This window comes from Thunnus albacares, chromosome 5, assembly GCF_914725855.1.
Source record: "Thunnus albacares chromosome 5, fThuAlb1.1, whole genome shotgun sequence".
NCBI classification, from domain to species: domain Eukaryota; kingdom Metazoa; phylum Chordata; class Actinopteri; order Scombriformes; family Scombridae; genus Thunnus; species Thunnus albacares.
In genome coordinates, this window is record NC_058110.1 from 35987774 (window position 1) to 36003470 (window position 15697).

The following is a 15697-nucleotide window of genomic DNA, read 5'->3' on the forward strand; positions in this document are numbered from 1 at the left end:
GCCTTATGCTCTATATGATGATGTGTTCAGTGATCTGTTAGCCTCACAAAACCGAGATTAACTTTCTAGACGACATTTCAGTGAAGCTGTACACGTGACTGACAGCTGTCTCCGTGATTCTAACGATGATCTACAACCCGTAATGCCACATTTAAGCAGCTCGGACAAAGCAGCGTTTTTTGTGGTTTTTAAAAGTTACGTTATCTGCGGGAGCCCGTGAAGGCAACGCGTGTGACGTCACCGTGTCTTGCTGTTGCCATGGACACGGAGGCGCCACAACGCTCTGAGTTTCGGCTCATTAAAGAAGAACAGACTCTAACAGTAAGACTGGTCAGTAACACTTTGAACTGTTGAATATTTTAATAGAGTTCAATCATTCATTTAATGACGTAACGCCGTATTGTAACGTAACTGTTAACGTAGTTAGTTTAACGTTAGCTTAGCTCAACGTCCAGAATTTCCAGTGATTAACGTTAGCTGGTAAAATATAATTAACGCTTATTAACACCAAACATAGAAAGATTACACGTTGCTTAACTGTCTCAGTTTTTATTTTAAAGCTTTGCGCACTTTACGGTTTCAAACATGATTATTCTATATTTTAAACTTGTATTAATTCAAAAATAAATGATTACAGCAACCCTCCCTGGATTATAAAATGGACCAACAGCCAGTGGAGGGATGCCAGAGCTGCTGTGATGTGATGTTGTCTGTTAAAACCTGTTTAATATGTTATTACATGATGGTATTATGCAAATTCTCTACAGCTGACAGTTATCAGTCATCATGAGCTAACAACATGTGTTTCTGACTGTTTGTCCTGTGTGTATCCATACGACAACAAGTGTTTCAACCTGTGGACTGATAGACAGATTTATTAGTGTTGTAACAGATGGAGACCGGGCTAGAGTCACACAATGAGGAGCAACGTACAAGTGGAGAGACCCAGGAGGAGGAACAGGAGGAGATTCTCAGTGACGTCCATGTTTCAGCTCCTCAGGATCTCCTGTGAGTAGAGCTGCAACGATTAGTCGATTAATTGATTAGTTGCCAACTATTAAATTCATCTGCAACTATTATGAGAATTGATTAATTGTTCAAATCCCCTGATTCCAGCTTCGTAAATATTTTCTGGTTTCTTTAGTCTCTGTGACATAAACTGAACATCTTTGAGTCGGGGACAAAAAAAGACATTTGAGGACGCCATCTTGGACTTTGGGAAACACTGATCAATGTTTTTCACTTAATTGGTTTGTGATTAAAACTCAGTTTTTAGGGTTCTGTAGCACTTCATGTCTACTGATGGATGCAAGAGAAAGAAAGGAGGAAGCACATTAAGTCACCATTTGAGAGCATGAATCAGAAGTTTAAGGGCAAAAATGATTGAGTCAAGGAAACCAGTTAAGTTATTGGAAGGTATGATGGGGTCTACTGGCACCGCTAAGCAATTATTTGAGAAAATTATTTGTAGAGCTGCAAATATAATCTGCCAGTTATTTGTGGATTAATCGTTAATTAATTAATCAACGGGACTCATTCAGATCATTTGTTTTGTCCAGTTTAATATCGTTAAGGACAAATAAAATCAGAAAAGAATCACATTTTAGAAGCGAGAGTCATGCAATTTGTTTCATTTTTGTCTTTAAAAAAAATGATCAAAGCAATTAATTATCAAAATTGTTTGCTGATTATTTTTCTGTCAACTAATCAATTCATCAACTAATTGTTTCAGGTCTAATTTGAAGAAACTAATTTAACGCCATAATTTTGGAAAAAAATCTTACCACATGACATCTTCAATCTCTGTAAGGACCAAACATGAAATATTATTCTTTATAGGCCAATTCTAAATAGCTAAAACTCTCCTGACATGAACTATTTTAGGTATCACGTGAATGTGCGTGTAGTTATGCGTGTGATGACGACCATAACGCTGGCTGTGCTTCTCCAGACTGAGCCTGGAGAAGACGGACGAGTCGTGTCCTGAGTCCTACAGACTGAACTCCTCTGATGAAACTCGACTGTTGGCCGTCGCAGACAACTTCCAGCGTCAGTATTCACACTTGTTTCCTGACCGTAAACCGCTGCTGCTCTGCCCCGTCAACGAATGTGGTGTGAAGGTAACACTGAACAAACCCGACTCATCTTACTGTTTGTGTATCACTGTCCTACTGATACCTCCTAGTCCCTCCAGACATCTTCAAACAGCCCCTTACCTGTGTCTCTGTCTAATATCTGTTTATTTGTCTGATATCTAGAAGTTTGTGTCTACGACTCTTCAGCCGACACTGACGATCCACCCTGAACTTTTCACCTGGGAGGGCTGTGCCTCTTTTGTGGCTAACTTCCTGTCTCTGGACCCTTTGGAGCCGCCTGTTGACCTGGTCAGAAAGGAAACACGAGTGTCATAGAGGGGTTTCTTTTATCAGGTCTTGTTCATGTCATATTGGAATTACCAGTTTCTTCTCGTCAACATCCGAGTCATAACTATGATGAGGAAACTCTGTGGGCCTATGTGCGGCAGCGCAACGTGCAAAAGGGCTGAGTGAAGATCCGTTTAGCCTCTCTTTCTCTTAGCCAATCACAGCGCTGGTGTCATAGCTCTGAGACAGATCCATCCATAAATACACACACACACACACACACACACACATGCTCCTTCTCTTCAGTGTTTGTGACAGGTAGTGAAGGTGTGTGTGTGTGTTGCTGTCCCAGCCCAGGTACCTGTTCTCCTCCACCTTAGTGCTGCAGAATCAGAGAGCCACATGTTTTGAGTTCGCCACCCTGCTGTGCAGCCTGCTGCTGGGCGCCAACTACGACGCCTACTGCGTCAGCGGCTACGCCGTCAAAGAGATGTGTCTGCTCGACCAGAGCCTGCGGGAGTGCCCCCTGCTGGACACTCAGGTCAAGGTAAATGCTGGTGCTCTGTAGGTCACTGTGTACCTACTGTACATGTGAATACATATGATATGAATGGGGCTGCTCATGCATGTAACTCCTTTATGTTTGTATGTGCAGGTTGTGATCTCAGAGCAGGAACAACAGGACAGCAAATACACAGTGAAACCTTTGAAGGAGCTGAAGAGTCACTTTGTGACGCAGCAAGAGAAGAAGAAACTGGAGGCTGAAGCTGTGCTGCTCCAGAGAAAAACACTACAGGAGGTAACACGATGTTTTCATAGCTGCAGCTGTAATTTACCTGCAGGAACACAGCACAGGGAGGGTCACATGACTGCTGAGGTATGTTGGACTCTGTGAGAACTGCTCTGTCTGCCAAGTCGACTGATGTTCTAGTTTATAGCTTTTTTTTTACTAAACTTTCTCTTTTGTTTTTCAAAAATAATTATTTGACAGAATAAATTATTGGAAGCTGTATTTATTTTAATGTGGTGACATCAAGGGCCCTTTGTATTGGAACAAACTTACACACTGATGGCGGCGAGCTACCACACAGGGTGCTGACGCAACCATCGAGCAGTTTGGGGTTCAGTATCTTGCTAAAGGACACTCTGACATGCGGATCGAACCATCGACCAAATGTAGGGAAGATCTGTCCAACTGCTGTGTCCACACAAAGAGCTCGACTACATGACTGTGTTCTGGTTAATTGTTGTTGCCTTACAAGAGGCTCTGCATGATGTGATATGTGGCAAACTGGGTGAAATCAGAATCAGAAACAGGTTTATTGTCACGTCGTTTTGCACGTACAAGGAATAACAATCAAAATATAGAAGTTAAAACACAAGAACCACAACAGACAGCTGATCATAAATAATGTAAATAAAGTTTTATAAAAAATAGGAAAAAATGGAAAATTAAGTTACCAAAGTGCATTATTTAAGGATTTTGAAAATGCATCAATAAAAATACTCACTCACTCATTCACTCATTCACTCACTCATTCACTCACTCATGCACTCATTCACTCACTCACTCACTCATTCACTCACTCATTCACTCACTCACTCACTCACTCATTCACTCATTCACTCACTCACTCACTCATTCATTCACTCATTCACTCACTCACTCACTCACTCATTCACTCACTCACTCACTCATTCACTCACTCATTCACTCACTCATTCACTCACTCATTCACTCATTCACTCACTCACTCACTCATTCATTCACTCATTCACTCACTCACTCACTCACTCATTCACTCACTCACTCACTCATTCATTCACTCATTCACTCACTCACTCATTCACTCACTCACTCATTCACTCACTCATTCATTCACTCATTCACTCACTCACTCACTCACTCATTCACTCACTCACTCATGCACTCACTCACTCACTCACTCATTCACTCACTCATGCACTCACTCATTCACTCATTCACTCACTCATGCACTCATTCACTCATGCACTCACTCACTCACTCACTCATTCACTCATTCATTCACTCACTCACTCATGCATTCATTCACTCATTCATTCACTCACTCATGCACTCATTCACTCATGCACTCATTCACTCACTCACTCATTCACTCACTCACTCACTCATTCACTCATTCATTCACTCACTCATGCATTCATTCACTCACTCATTCATTCACTCACTCACTCACTCATTCACTCACTCATTCACTCACTCACTCATTCATTCACTCATTCACTCACTCACTCACTCATTCACTCACTCACTCATGCACTCATGCACTCATTCACTCACTCACTCACTCATTCACTCATTCATTCACTCACTCATGCACTCATTCACTCACTCACTCACTCACTCACTCATTCACTCACTCATTCATTCACTCATTCACTCACTCATTCACTCACTCACTCATTCACTCACTCACTCATTCACTCACTCATTCACTCATGCACTCATTCACTCACTCACTCACTCACTCATTCACTCACTCACTCATTCACTCACTCATGCATTCATTCACTCACTCACTCACTCACTCATTCACTCACTCACTCATTCACTCACTCATTCACTCATTCACTCACTCACTCATTCACTCACTCATTCATTCACTCATTCACTCACTCACTCATTCACTCACTCACTCACTCACTCATTCACTCACTCACTCACTCACTCACTCATTCACTCACTCACTCATTCATTCACTCATTCACTCACTCACTCATTCACTCACTCACTCACTCACTCACTCACTCACTCACTCACTCATTCACTCACTCACTCATTCACTCACTCATTCACTCACTCACTCATTCACTCACTCATTCACTCACTCACTCATTCACTCATGCTCTCATTCATTCACTCACTCACTCATTCACTCACTCACTTGCTCATTCACTCACTCACTCATTCATTCATTCACTCGTTCACTCATTTGCTGTATAACAGCAGTTAGTAGTAAATCAAGCCTTCAGACTCTCACTAGTCATACAACAGTAATTTTCACATCTATGAAATATGGAGCATTGCATTGTGGGATTGTTAACAGAAAGTAAGACTTTATTCCACGGTGGAATTTCTGAGGCTGTGTGGTGTAAATAATAAGACACACTCAGCATTCAGACAATATAAATATAGTGTTATATACTGTGAACACACTAAAAACCACTGCGTTACATTTTTACCCAGTTTGGTTCAATATAGTAACAACAAGCTTCACTTTAACAATCTGTTATTTTGATCCAGTGTTACACACAACAACCTTTAGCTAACAACTGTCACAGATTTGTTGTTTCTTGTACAAAACGATGTGAATATGATATTCAAAAGACACACAAGTTGTTAACAATCAATAACAAACTGTGACATGTACGTTTTAGTTTAGTAGATTATAACAAGCTTTAGTTTTGTTCAATAAATCAACAGGAAAATTAAAAATAACACTAAAACTGGCTCAAAACAAAAAAATAACAGTGCTGTATTCACTCAAACTGGGTAAAAATTTAACCCAGTAATTTTTAGGGAGTGATTTTAGACACATCCATTGTCTCTACTCTCCCTCCTTTGACCTTTGACCTTTTTGTCTCCCTCCATGAACAGGAGAGTCAGCAGCCACCCGCTGACCCCCTGCAGGGTCTGCGGGTGCACTGTTGGGTGCTGGTCCTGTCAGGGAGCCGCAGCGTCCAGGACAACTTCTTCATCGACCCTCTGACGGGGAAGAGCTACAGCACCGCCGACAACAACTTCCTGGGCATCGAGAGCGTGTGGAACAATCTCAACTACTACGTCAACATGCAGGACTGCAGGAACGGCTGTGTTGTGAGTCCACGACAGCTCCAGACGTGATATAATAAACAGTCATATAGTAATAATAGTAATAATTAAAGCTGCAAGCAGCGTTGGTCGGGACCTCGCACTCTGGCCCGTCGGGATCAGATCATTTTGCTGTTTAAAAATGAGGGATATTTATTAAAAGTGTGGTGTGCTTTTATTTTGAAAGATTGATTGACAGGATGAGAATCTTCTGCAGGGTGAGACATGTCTGTCTCACTCACACCTGTGTCATCAAAATCATGCAAGTTTTGGGCCCATTCACTTGAATTTCAATTAGTAAATTGAAAACTCTTGATGAGTTTGTGTGTAAAACAAATTATTTTCCTAATTTTCATCAAGTCTATTTTTAGAAAAGTAAAGACTTTTAACCCACATGACCTGGTCAAAGCTTGATTTGAATGGAGAGTGTGAGTGAACCCACACCTTTTTGAACATTTACTGCTTCCACATAGTTTTAGATACAAACTTCATTTGAACTTTAAATGAGTCACGAGACTTTGACCTACAAATCTTGAATTTACAGTTTTTTCTATCTTTTATTGTTTTTGAGATATTAGAGTGTGAGTTTTAAAGTCTTTTCTTGCTCCTCCTGTGATTTTATAATGAGTGTGTATTGCGGAATGTTTCACAGCACTGAGGGAGTGACATCACCAGGAGCAGTTGGAGAGGAGGATTTTAGAGTACGCTTCTTGTGAAATCTCCTCATAAATCCCATGACTTTGGCCAAATCTTACATTAAAAAACATTTTTATGTAGGAAATTTCGTGGCGAATCCATTGATGCAGGTTTGAAAGTGGTCAGACTTATAGTTTAGACGTCAGAAGCCTCTGTTTGACACAAAGTTCATGCCCATAGATATCCTCCCCATTGGTTTACATTGTAAGGTGTGTTGTGGCACTGCAACTTTCAGGGTTTATAAAATCCAAACCGTTCGAGTTATTACAAAGTTTTTAACAACTTTTTTTCAGCACAGTGTCATAAGTCATGTGTCAAAGTTTGAAGCCAATACCATTAACGTCCTTGGAGGAGATAGCGTTTGTTCGGGGTCCAAAATTGGGGCAAAGTCTTATTTTGAAAGGCTGATTGCAGACTTCCTGTTGGATTTAGGTCAAGGGTGTCAGTGTATGATTTGTAGGTCTTGATGAGACAAATAATTGAGTTTTGGTTTGATCTCTCTACGACATTCCTACGGGCTGTGGCGGCCATTTTAGTTACATAGGTGGCGCTAGAGAGCACATTTAGGCACTTTAGGGGTTAATTTTTACATTTTATCAAATTTTTACCAGACCTGATGTGCGTGCCAAATTTGGTGAGTTTTTGAGCATATTTAGGGGGTCAAATTTAGAGTTTAAGTCCCGTAATGATAAAGAAAGAAAGAAACAAACAAACAGACAAACAAACAAACACACGAAAAACAATACGGTCCTCACCCTGTTTTACAGTAGTCCTCTGCCTTTTGGGCTTGGTCCCTAATAAACCTCTACTGTGTGTGTGTGTGTGTGTGTGTGTAGGATATGGTGTATGACCTGGATGATGTCCAGCGGTGGGAGCCAGTCTTGTACGGTGCAACCAGCAAAAAGCAGCTGATTCTAGAAGCCCTGAAGAAGAAGGAAAGCCATAAGATGAGCAGAATCAACAACGATGACGAGGTACGTACGTGTGTTTGTGTTTTTATACCCTCACCTCACTGTCTGTTACAAGCTGTTACTAGTCCATTTTTATTTGTATCAGCCCAATATCACAAATCACAAATTCGCCTCAGGCTGTACAGCAATACAATTAATCCTGATTGCCTCAAGCCTATTAGCCAACCGCAATTAACTCCCAATTATCATAGATTCTGATTTAGATATATCTTATTCCTCTGTGCCACAAAAACTGTTAAAAACATGACATGTCATCACTATGAACACACTCTGTAGTTTATTCAGACTCAGTCGCACACGCCGTCCTGCTGCAGAAACACTCACTAGAGCAAAAACTAAAACAACGAAACAAAACAAATTAAAGTATGGAGAAGGAGAAAAGAGAAAGATTGGAATAAAACATTTTGTGAAATGAATATATAAATGGCCAAATATTCAGGCAGGGAAGTATTAAACTGCTGCTTGATTAAGATGCTGTATGATGCTTACTGGGGGTTTAAGTCCAGGTAAGAGTCTTCTCTGCAATGTTTGTGTGCTTTTTGTTCCGATGTAACTCAAGAGGAGGTCCCACATTTTATAGGTTTGACACCGAAACATAATTTTTTTACCTTGAACGAAGTGGATTGTAAGCTCAACATGGTGTTGTTGTTCGTTGTGAAGGAGGAGGAGGAGCAGCCCCGCGCTTTCGAGATGCCGAGCTCCTGGGTCAGTTACATCACCATCTCAAAAAAAGGTACGATGCTCGACATTACACATCCGAGCAGACGCCCGCTTCACCGAGTTACTGATCCGGTCTGAATGTTTTGTTTTTGAGCGAGGTGTTCAAAGTGAGTTTTTGTAGGACAATCGAGTATCTTACCAAGTATTTATAATAATGTAATATATCAACTGGATCTTCATTTAAGGTCCAGTATGGAAAGTTTCACATTCTTTTTGTACATTTTTGTCTTTAGAAGAAGCCTTAAACTGTCTGGAGGTTGCAGAAGGTGTTGACCCCCGAGTTGTTTTCCAGTTCAGTGTGTTTTCATAAAGTCCAGCAGCAACCTGTCCAACCTGTCTGAATCAGAGCTGCATGAAAAGTTCCCAACTAATCACAATGTCATTGGCAGCCATTGGATTTATAGAAGGAGAATTACAAATACATTTGTCTGCCTGCTTTGATAATTATGTATTCAACAAAAATAAATACATAAATAAATTGTAAAAAAAAGGAGCAAAAGAAGTCACATAGGTTATTTTATGATTTTCTTTTACAATACTGTGGCAGCTATTAAGAAACACTTTGATAAATTACACGGAGAAAGAGAGAACAAAATAACAGTAATGATAATAAAAACAAAACTTGATTCTGGCCCGCTCTCTAAACAACATATTTGATGTAATTGAAGCATCCAGAATCAAACTGAACTGACCGGAGTCAGTACCAACACTAGCCTTAACGGCATCATAAACGTCCACAAACATGCCGCCTCTCTCTCTCTCGCTCGCTCGCTCAGACCTGGAGACCCGCTGGCCCGGAGGACAGAAGACGAGCCGCTACAGGAGAGCAAAGCTGGAGGAGTTCTCTCTCGAGCGGAGGTCAGACGGGCTGCTCACACGACTGACTACATACAAAGACCTGGACTGTGAGTGTTGAAGAGAAAAAATCTTGACTTTTAAAAAAATAATCATCATCAACACGTCTCACTATGTGGAGAAGAAATTGAAGGAGACAAACTGCTTTAGTGTGGTTGTTAAGTAAAAACAGCACGAAATGTCTGTTGATTTAGGTTTATGTCATTTGAATTTGTTTGTGTATAACATGTAACGTGTGTGTGTGTGTGTGTGTGTGTGTGTGTGTGTTAAAGGCTCGGAGGTGGTCATGGTGACGGAGTGGTACCGACACAGAAACGACTTCCTGGAGAAGAAGGAGGTCAACAAGGTCGACAACTTCACCGCAGAACACTTCGCACGTGGAAGACGTTTCCACCTTTTAGGTAAATCTGCTTTCTGCAGCATCATCACAGACACGCTTGGAAAGAGTAAAACACATTCACTCACTTCATAGGGACACCTGTGTGCTTTTTAGTGTACTGGAGTGCATTATGTTGAAAAGTGTTCCTAATATTTTGTCCACCCCATTAACGTACATTAGGGGGTCAAAATATTAGAAATACTTTTCAATATCACACCATCAGTACACCATCACACCACCATGACCTCAATAATCCACAAAAAGGAGAATTATCACCTTTCTGACAACTGAACATGTAGAAGCTTCATAGAAGTAGAGTTGATGAGCTGTTGTATTGGATTGATTAGATTACGCAGGTGTTCCTAATAAAGTGCTCACTGAGTGTAAAATACTGTCGGGCTCATGATGGACAGTTTAGCAGCAGGACCACAGATATCCTCTTTTTTGTTCCACACGTTCTTCTTTTTTGTGTTAGTTTCGAATCATAAAGATATTTTACTGTATATATATGAATATATGTCGTCAGCTGCACAGCGCTGAGTTGTGATGACATGAATTCAAGCTACAACTGAAACATAAACTCAATAAAGTTCCCTCGATGTTGTGTCGGTCGCCTCGGTAACGGCACGTTCGTTTCGCTCAGTTCACAGGTACTCACACCTGACCACGGACGCCGAGATGGAGTTCAGCAGCGCTCGTGTCGACGGTCTGGTTCGGAGGGAGGAGTCACCGGGCGAAATGACGGAAACCTTCGAGGGCCGTGAAGACTTCCTCCACTACCGACACGTCGTCTTCGATCGACACGTCCAGTTTACAGAACCAGACGTCACCTTTAAGCACGAGGACCGACCGCCGCTGGTAAAATATGGAAACCAGAAGGATAATAGTTCACACTGGTTCATCTTTTATAAATGATATCATTGGCTCATTTTAGGTCAGTCCGATACATCTTTGACCATCCTGTTACTCATTGTCAACAAATCTTCATTGTTGGTTTGGATCCAAACCAGTCCTTCATTTTCTATTCAAGTGTGAGTTAAAATAGTGTCGCTAACTTTTTAAACTAGACAGGATGTTTGTGTGTGTGTGTGTGTGTGTGTGTGTGTGTGTGTGTGTGTTTGTGTGCAAACAGAAAGTGGTGGAGCGTTTTCACAGAAACAGAAAGAAACTGGCCAGTGAAGACGTGGCTGAGCGAGTGTTCCTATTGGCTCAAAGACGCATCGAGGTGACCTATCACTTAGAGGATCACCGATTTATCCCTTCAAAGAGGAGCTTCATCAAACCAGAAGAGTCAACAGAAGAAGAGAAGGAAGAAGAGTTTACACCAGACATGGTCTCCAGCTTCCAGGTACACACAGCAAACAGAAGATTTTACAGCCTTTAAAAGGAATAAAGTAATAACATTTGTGTGTGTGTGTGTGTGTGTGTGTGTGTCTATCTGGGGGGGGGGGGTGTTCAGGTGGATCCAGCTGAAAAGCCTCTGAGGATTCTGACTCTGCATGAGATGCTGCTGGCCCTGATGGCGGATGAGGAGAAGGTGGTTCTCCAAATCAAAGAGTCGAAGGAGGAGGTGAGCTTCTCCTCAGAGTCAGCTGGAATAACTGGATCTCAACTCCTTCTCCTGAAGGCCAGACTGAAGCTGTAGCTTGTCTCCAAATGTCTGACCTCATGGTTCACAGGGACGTCTTTATAAACCGCTGATAAAGAGGTGAACTCAAGCAGGTTACCTGAGTTTGTGGTCTGAGTTAGTACACAGTGGTATTATTGCCTACTTAAAGGACCAGTGTGTAAGATTTAGTGGCATCTAGTGGTGAGGTTGTAGATTTAAACCAACTGAATAAGTCCAGTGGTTCCCAACCTAGGGGTCGGACCCCTCCAAAGGGTCAGCAGATAAATCTGAGGGGTGGTGAGATGATTAATGGGAGAGGAAAGAAGAAAAAACAAAGTTCTGATACACAAATCTGCTTTCAGTTTCTTTTCTAATCTTTGATTTTTTTGGTGAAATATTGGAGAGTTTAACCTCTGTGAGCCTGGAATAGATATTGAAATGAAACCATGTGTTTAGAGGGGAAATGTCTGCTGGAACTGCTAAAAGCTAACCGACATCTGAAACACAACAAGGAGCAACAACTACACACTGATTTTTTTGTTAAATGTCACAAGACAAAATGTTGGGGAACACCTGGTTTAAACTTAAAACAATGAAAAGTAAAAAAAGGAACTAAAGCTGTCAAATAAATGTAGTGGACAGGAAGTAGCATCACATCGAAATACTCAAGTAAAGTACAAATACCTCAAAGATGTACTGAAGTACAGCAGTTGAGTAAATGTACTTAGTTACTTTCCAGCTCTGTATGTGTGAGCAGGTTGGAGACATTGTGGCCTGCAGAGAGCAGGAGGAGAGAAACATTCAGCTTCACTTCTCTCCATGGACCACGACTGGAGCTGCCAGAGCCCGCATACGGAGACAGGAAATGGTGAGATACACACACACAACAAGTGTTTCTAACTGTCTTGCAGTTTGTTCCAGTAGTGCGGTGTTACTGGAAGAGTTTGTGTGTGGGGGGAACATTTAGAGCTACTCTGATCTGGTATCCCGGTTATTGGCTCTGAACTCAGCTCAGGCTCTTACCGGTGCTGGTGTTGTTGCAGGAGCGTATGGCTGCGGAGGAGCAGAGGTGGCTGCAGGAGAAGGAGAAGGACATCCTGGCTCCGCTCCTGATCCAACTGGACGACGCGGAGATTCTGATCCCCTCCGAAGCCAAGCGGCTCCACCGTGAGTGTTTGGCCATGTTCAAACAAAGACTGGTGGAGCGGGCCAACCTCATTCAGGAACGCTATGACAAGGTACAGCACCAGTTTACTCCTGATATGTGTATTATAGTCCTGTTCCACTGCAGGAACGTGTAGCCGGGTTCTGCTGGTGTTCCATCTGTTATCCGTCTGCTTTCTGGACAACTTCCTGGAACAGTGACATTACAGTTTTTTACCATCGGACACCTGCAGAGATCAATACTGAGTCCACACAGAAAGCCTTCAGAACAAACATAACATTCTGCTGCTGCGTCTGTTTGGGAGCAGGAAAGTCAGCACGTTAAAAAGGAAGATCAGTGGAAAGCTCTTACTGGACAAACCGACATGTCCAGACTGTCAGGAGTGTTTGTGGAGAGGAGGACAGTCAGAGCAAGCTGGAGTCTGCAGTGTAGATTAGTTAGCTCTTAACAATTATTTAGATTATACATTAACAGTTATAGTTATATGACATCCAGCGTATAGTCGGGCCCCACTGTTGCCTGTTTAATGACATATTTCTGAAACGTCCTGGTTTGTAAAATACAAGAAGAAACTTGAACCAAAGACTCACAAAGTTCTTAAAAGTTCATATTACAAGATGTTAAATTAAAGGACAGTCAGCAATCACTTCCATTGAAAGCTCATTGGAAGGATCTTTTAATATCCAGTATGAACGGGAGGAATGATTCATATGGACACCTGACTGCTGGTTTAACACACTGGAAACACTGGGAACCTCCTTCAAGTTGCAATAGAAAAAAGTTATTTAAGTCACATGATCTGACATATGAGGTTCTGTTGGTTTTATCCACTGCATCATGTATATCTGAAGGTTGAACATACGAGTTTATAGACAAGTTTTATGTGTAGTATGTATGTTTTGTGTTAATGTACCCACAGAAAGACCAACCTAATAAAAACCAGGACATAAACTGGCCGGACTGGTTCAGTCTATCAGAGTTTGGGATGAACGAGAGGATTTAGAGACACATCACTACTGCTGTTGTCAAACATTTTGTGGGCACACTAACATGGTTACAAAAATCTGTGTGTTTAGGAGACACAAGAGCTGCAGCAGAAACAGCGGTGGTACCAGAAGAACCAACTCAACATGACGCAAGAGCAGGAGGAAGAGTACCAGACCTACTGCGCCGAGAAAACACTCCGCATACACGTCGCTAAGAAACGGCTCAGAATGTACACACACACACACGCACGCACACACACACACACGCACGCACACACACACGCACACACACATACGCACACATACGCACACGCACACACACACGCACACACACACGCGCACACACACGCACGCGCACACACACGCACACACACACGCACACACACGCACACATACACGCACACACGCACACACACACGCACACACGCACACACACACGCACACACGCACACACACACACGCACACACGCGCACACACACATGCACGCACACACATGCACACACGCGCACGCACGCACACACACACGCACACGCACACACGCACTCACACACATACGCACACACGCGCACACACGCACACACACACACGCACACACACACGCACGCACACACACATACGCACACGCACACACGCGCACACACACGCACACGCACACACGCACTCACACACATACGCACACACGCGCACACACGCACACACACACACGCACATACGCACACGCACACACGCGCACGCACACACACACGCACACACGCACTCACACACACACGCACACACACACACACGCGCACACACACACACACACACACGCACGCACACACATACGCACACACGCGCACACACACACATACGCACACGCACTCACACACGCACACACATACGCACGCACACACACGCGTACGCACGCACACGCGCATTCACACACACACGCACGCGCGCACACACGCGCACACACACACACACACACGCACACACACACACACGCACGCACACACACACGCACACACACATACGCACACACGCGCACACACGCACACACACACACGCACACACACATACGCACACGCACACACACACGCACACACATACGCACACACACACATACACGCGCACACACACACACACACACACGCACGCGCATGCACACACGCACGCACACACACGCGCACACACACATACGCACGCACACACACACACACACGCACGCGCATGCACATACGCACACATGCACACACACACACACGCACACACACACGCATGCACATACTCACACACACACATACGCACACACGCACACATGCACGCACACACGCACACGCACACACACACACGCACAGTTCAGCAGTTTAAGTCATTTAGAGATGCTCAGCTGGCTGTTACTGCAGATAATGAACTATCTATAATTATTTGTTGAATTAGCAAAGTCTTTGTCTAAAATGAGTGTGTGTGTGTGCGTGCATGCGTGCGTGTGCGCGTGTGTGTGTGTGTGTGTGCGTGTGTTTGTTTCAGGCACAATGAAGCAGCTCCTCAGAAGCTCAACGCTCTCGATCAGAGGCTGAGACAAGACGCTCGACTGGCTCGTCACCTGCTCAGCTGAGCAAACATCTGCCTGCTTTTTAAAGACTGTGTGACTTTTATAGCTGCACAGGTTTAGAATTAGAGAACCTCTTCCAAACACACACATTGTTTTTCTTTTTCCTCAGAGTCTGTAAAGAGCAGATGTGGGTTAGCTGTACTGTATGATAATACTTTCATCAATCGGTCACAATGTGATAATATATTCAGTCTCACAGTCTCTGGTTGTACAGCAAACAGCAGCAGGCTTCAGATTCTGGAAGATATCTCTACTTGCTGGCTGGTTCTAATATGTTGTTATCTGTATTATCTGGAACAGTGAAATAGAATCTGATTAAATATATCTTCTAAAAGCAGAGAGACTAAAGATTTACAGTATTTGTGACCTGCTAGACCTACAGATGGTTATGTGGGTCGGCCTTTTTATCCAACACCATGATCCATGATGTGTTAAAACCTGTCAAAACAACCAATGGATTTAAGTCAAATTCATTGTGGATATTTACATTATGGTCCTCAGCAGG

At 42.9% G+C, this 15697-nt stretch overlaps 2 protein-coding genes across 3 annotated transcripts in view; one reads left to right on the forward strand and one right to left on the reverse strand.

The window, feature by feature from the left end:
• Window positions 1-15697, reverse strand: part of LOC122981723 — a 930226-nt gene that overhangs the window by 648517 nt on the left and 266012 nt on the right. The gene's annotated exons all lie outside the window — the stretch shown is intronic.
• Window positions 228-15529, forward strand: ccdc135 (coiled-coil domain containing 135). 2 transcript variants are annotated; one of them, XM_044350460.1, is made up of 18 exons: window positions 228-330; window positions 893-1008; window positions 1952-2120; window positions 2259-2384; window positions 2716-2910; window positions 3019-3162; window positions 6004-6222; window positions 7749-7886; window positions 8544-8616; window positions 9380-9508; window positions 9731-9859; window positions 10481-10695; window positions 10970-11185; window positions 11297-11407; window positions 12204-12314; window positions 12490-12684; window positions 13688-13827; window positions 15108-15529. In XM_044350460.1, the coding sequence occupies exons 1-18, from the start codon at window positions 259-261 to the stop codon at window positions 15193-15195; spliced, it is 2586 nt and encodes an 861-aa protein (XP_044206395.1). In that variant the 5' UTR covers window positions 228-258; the 3' UTR covers window positions 15196-15529. The 2 variants fall into 2 exon arrangements, with proteins under 2 accessions (XP_044206395.1, XP_044206396.1); XM_044350461.1 differs by having other exon boundaries at window positions 8547-8616.

Excerpts from the sequence above, each read along its gene's own strand:
- ccdc135 (XM_044350460.1), top strand. The coding sequence starts at position 259 with ATGGACACGGAGGCGCCACAACGCTCTGAGTTTCGGCTCATTAAAGAA. Across the intron at positions 10,696-10,969 it reads ACGAGGACCGACCGCCGCTG|AAAGTGGTGGAGCGTTTTCA; the intron begins GTAAAATATGGA and ends GTGTGCAAACAG. Across the intron at positions 12,315-12,489 it reads GCATACGGAGACAGGAAATG|GAGCGTATGGCTGCGGAGGA; the intron begins GTGAGATACACA and ends GTGTTGTTGCAG.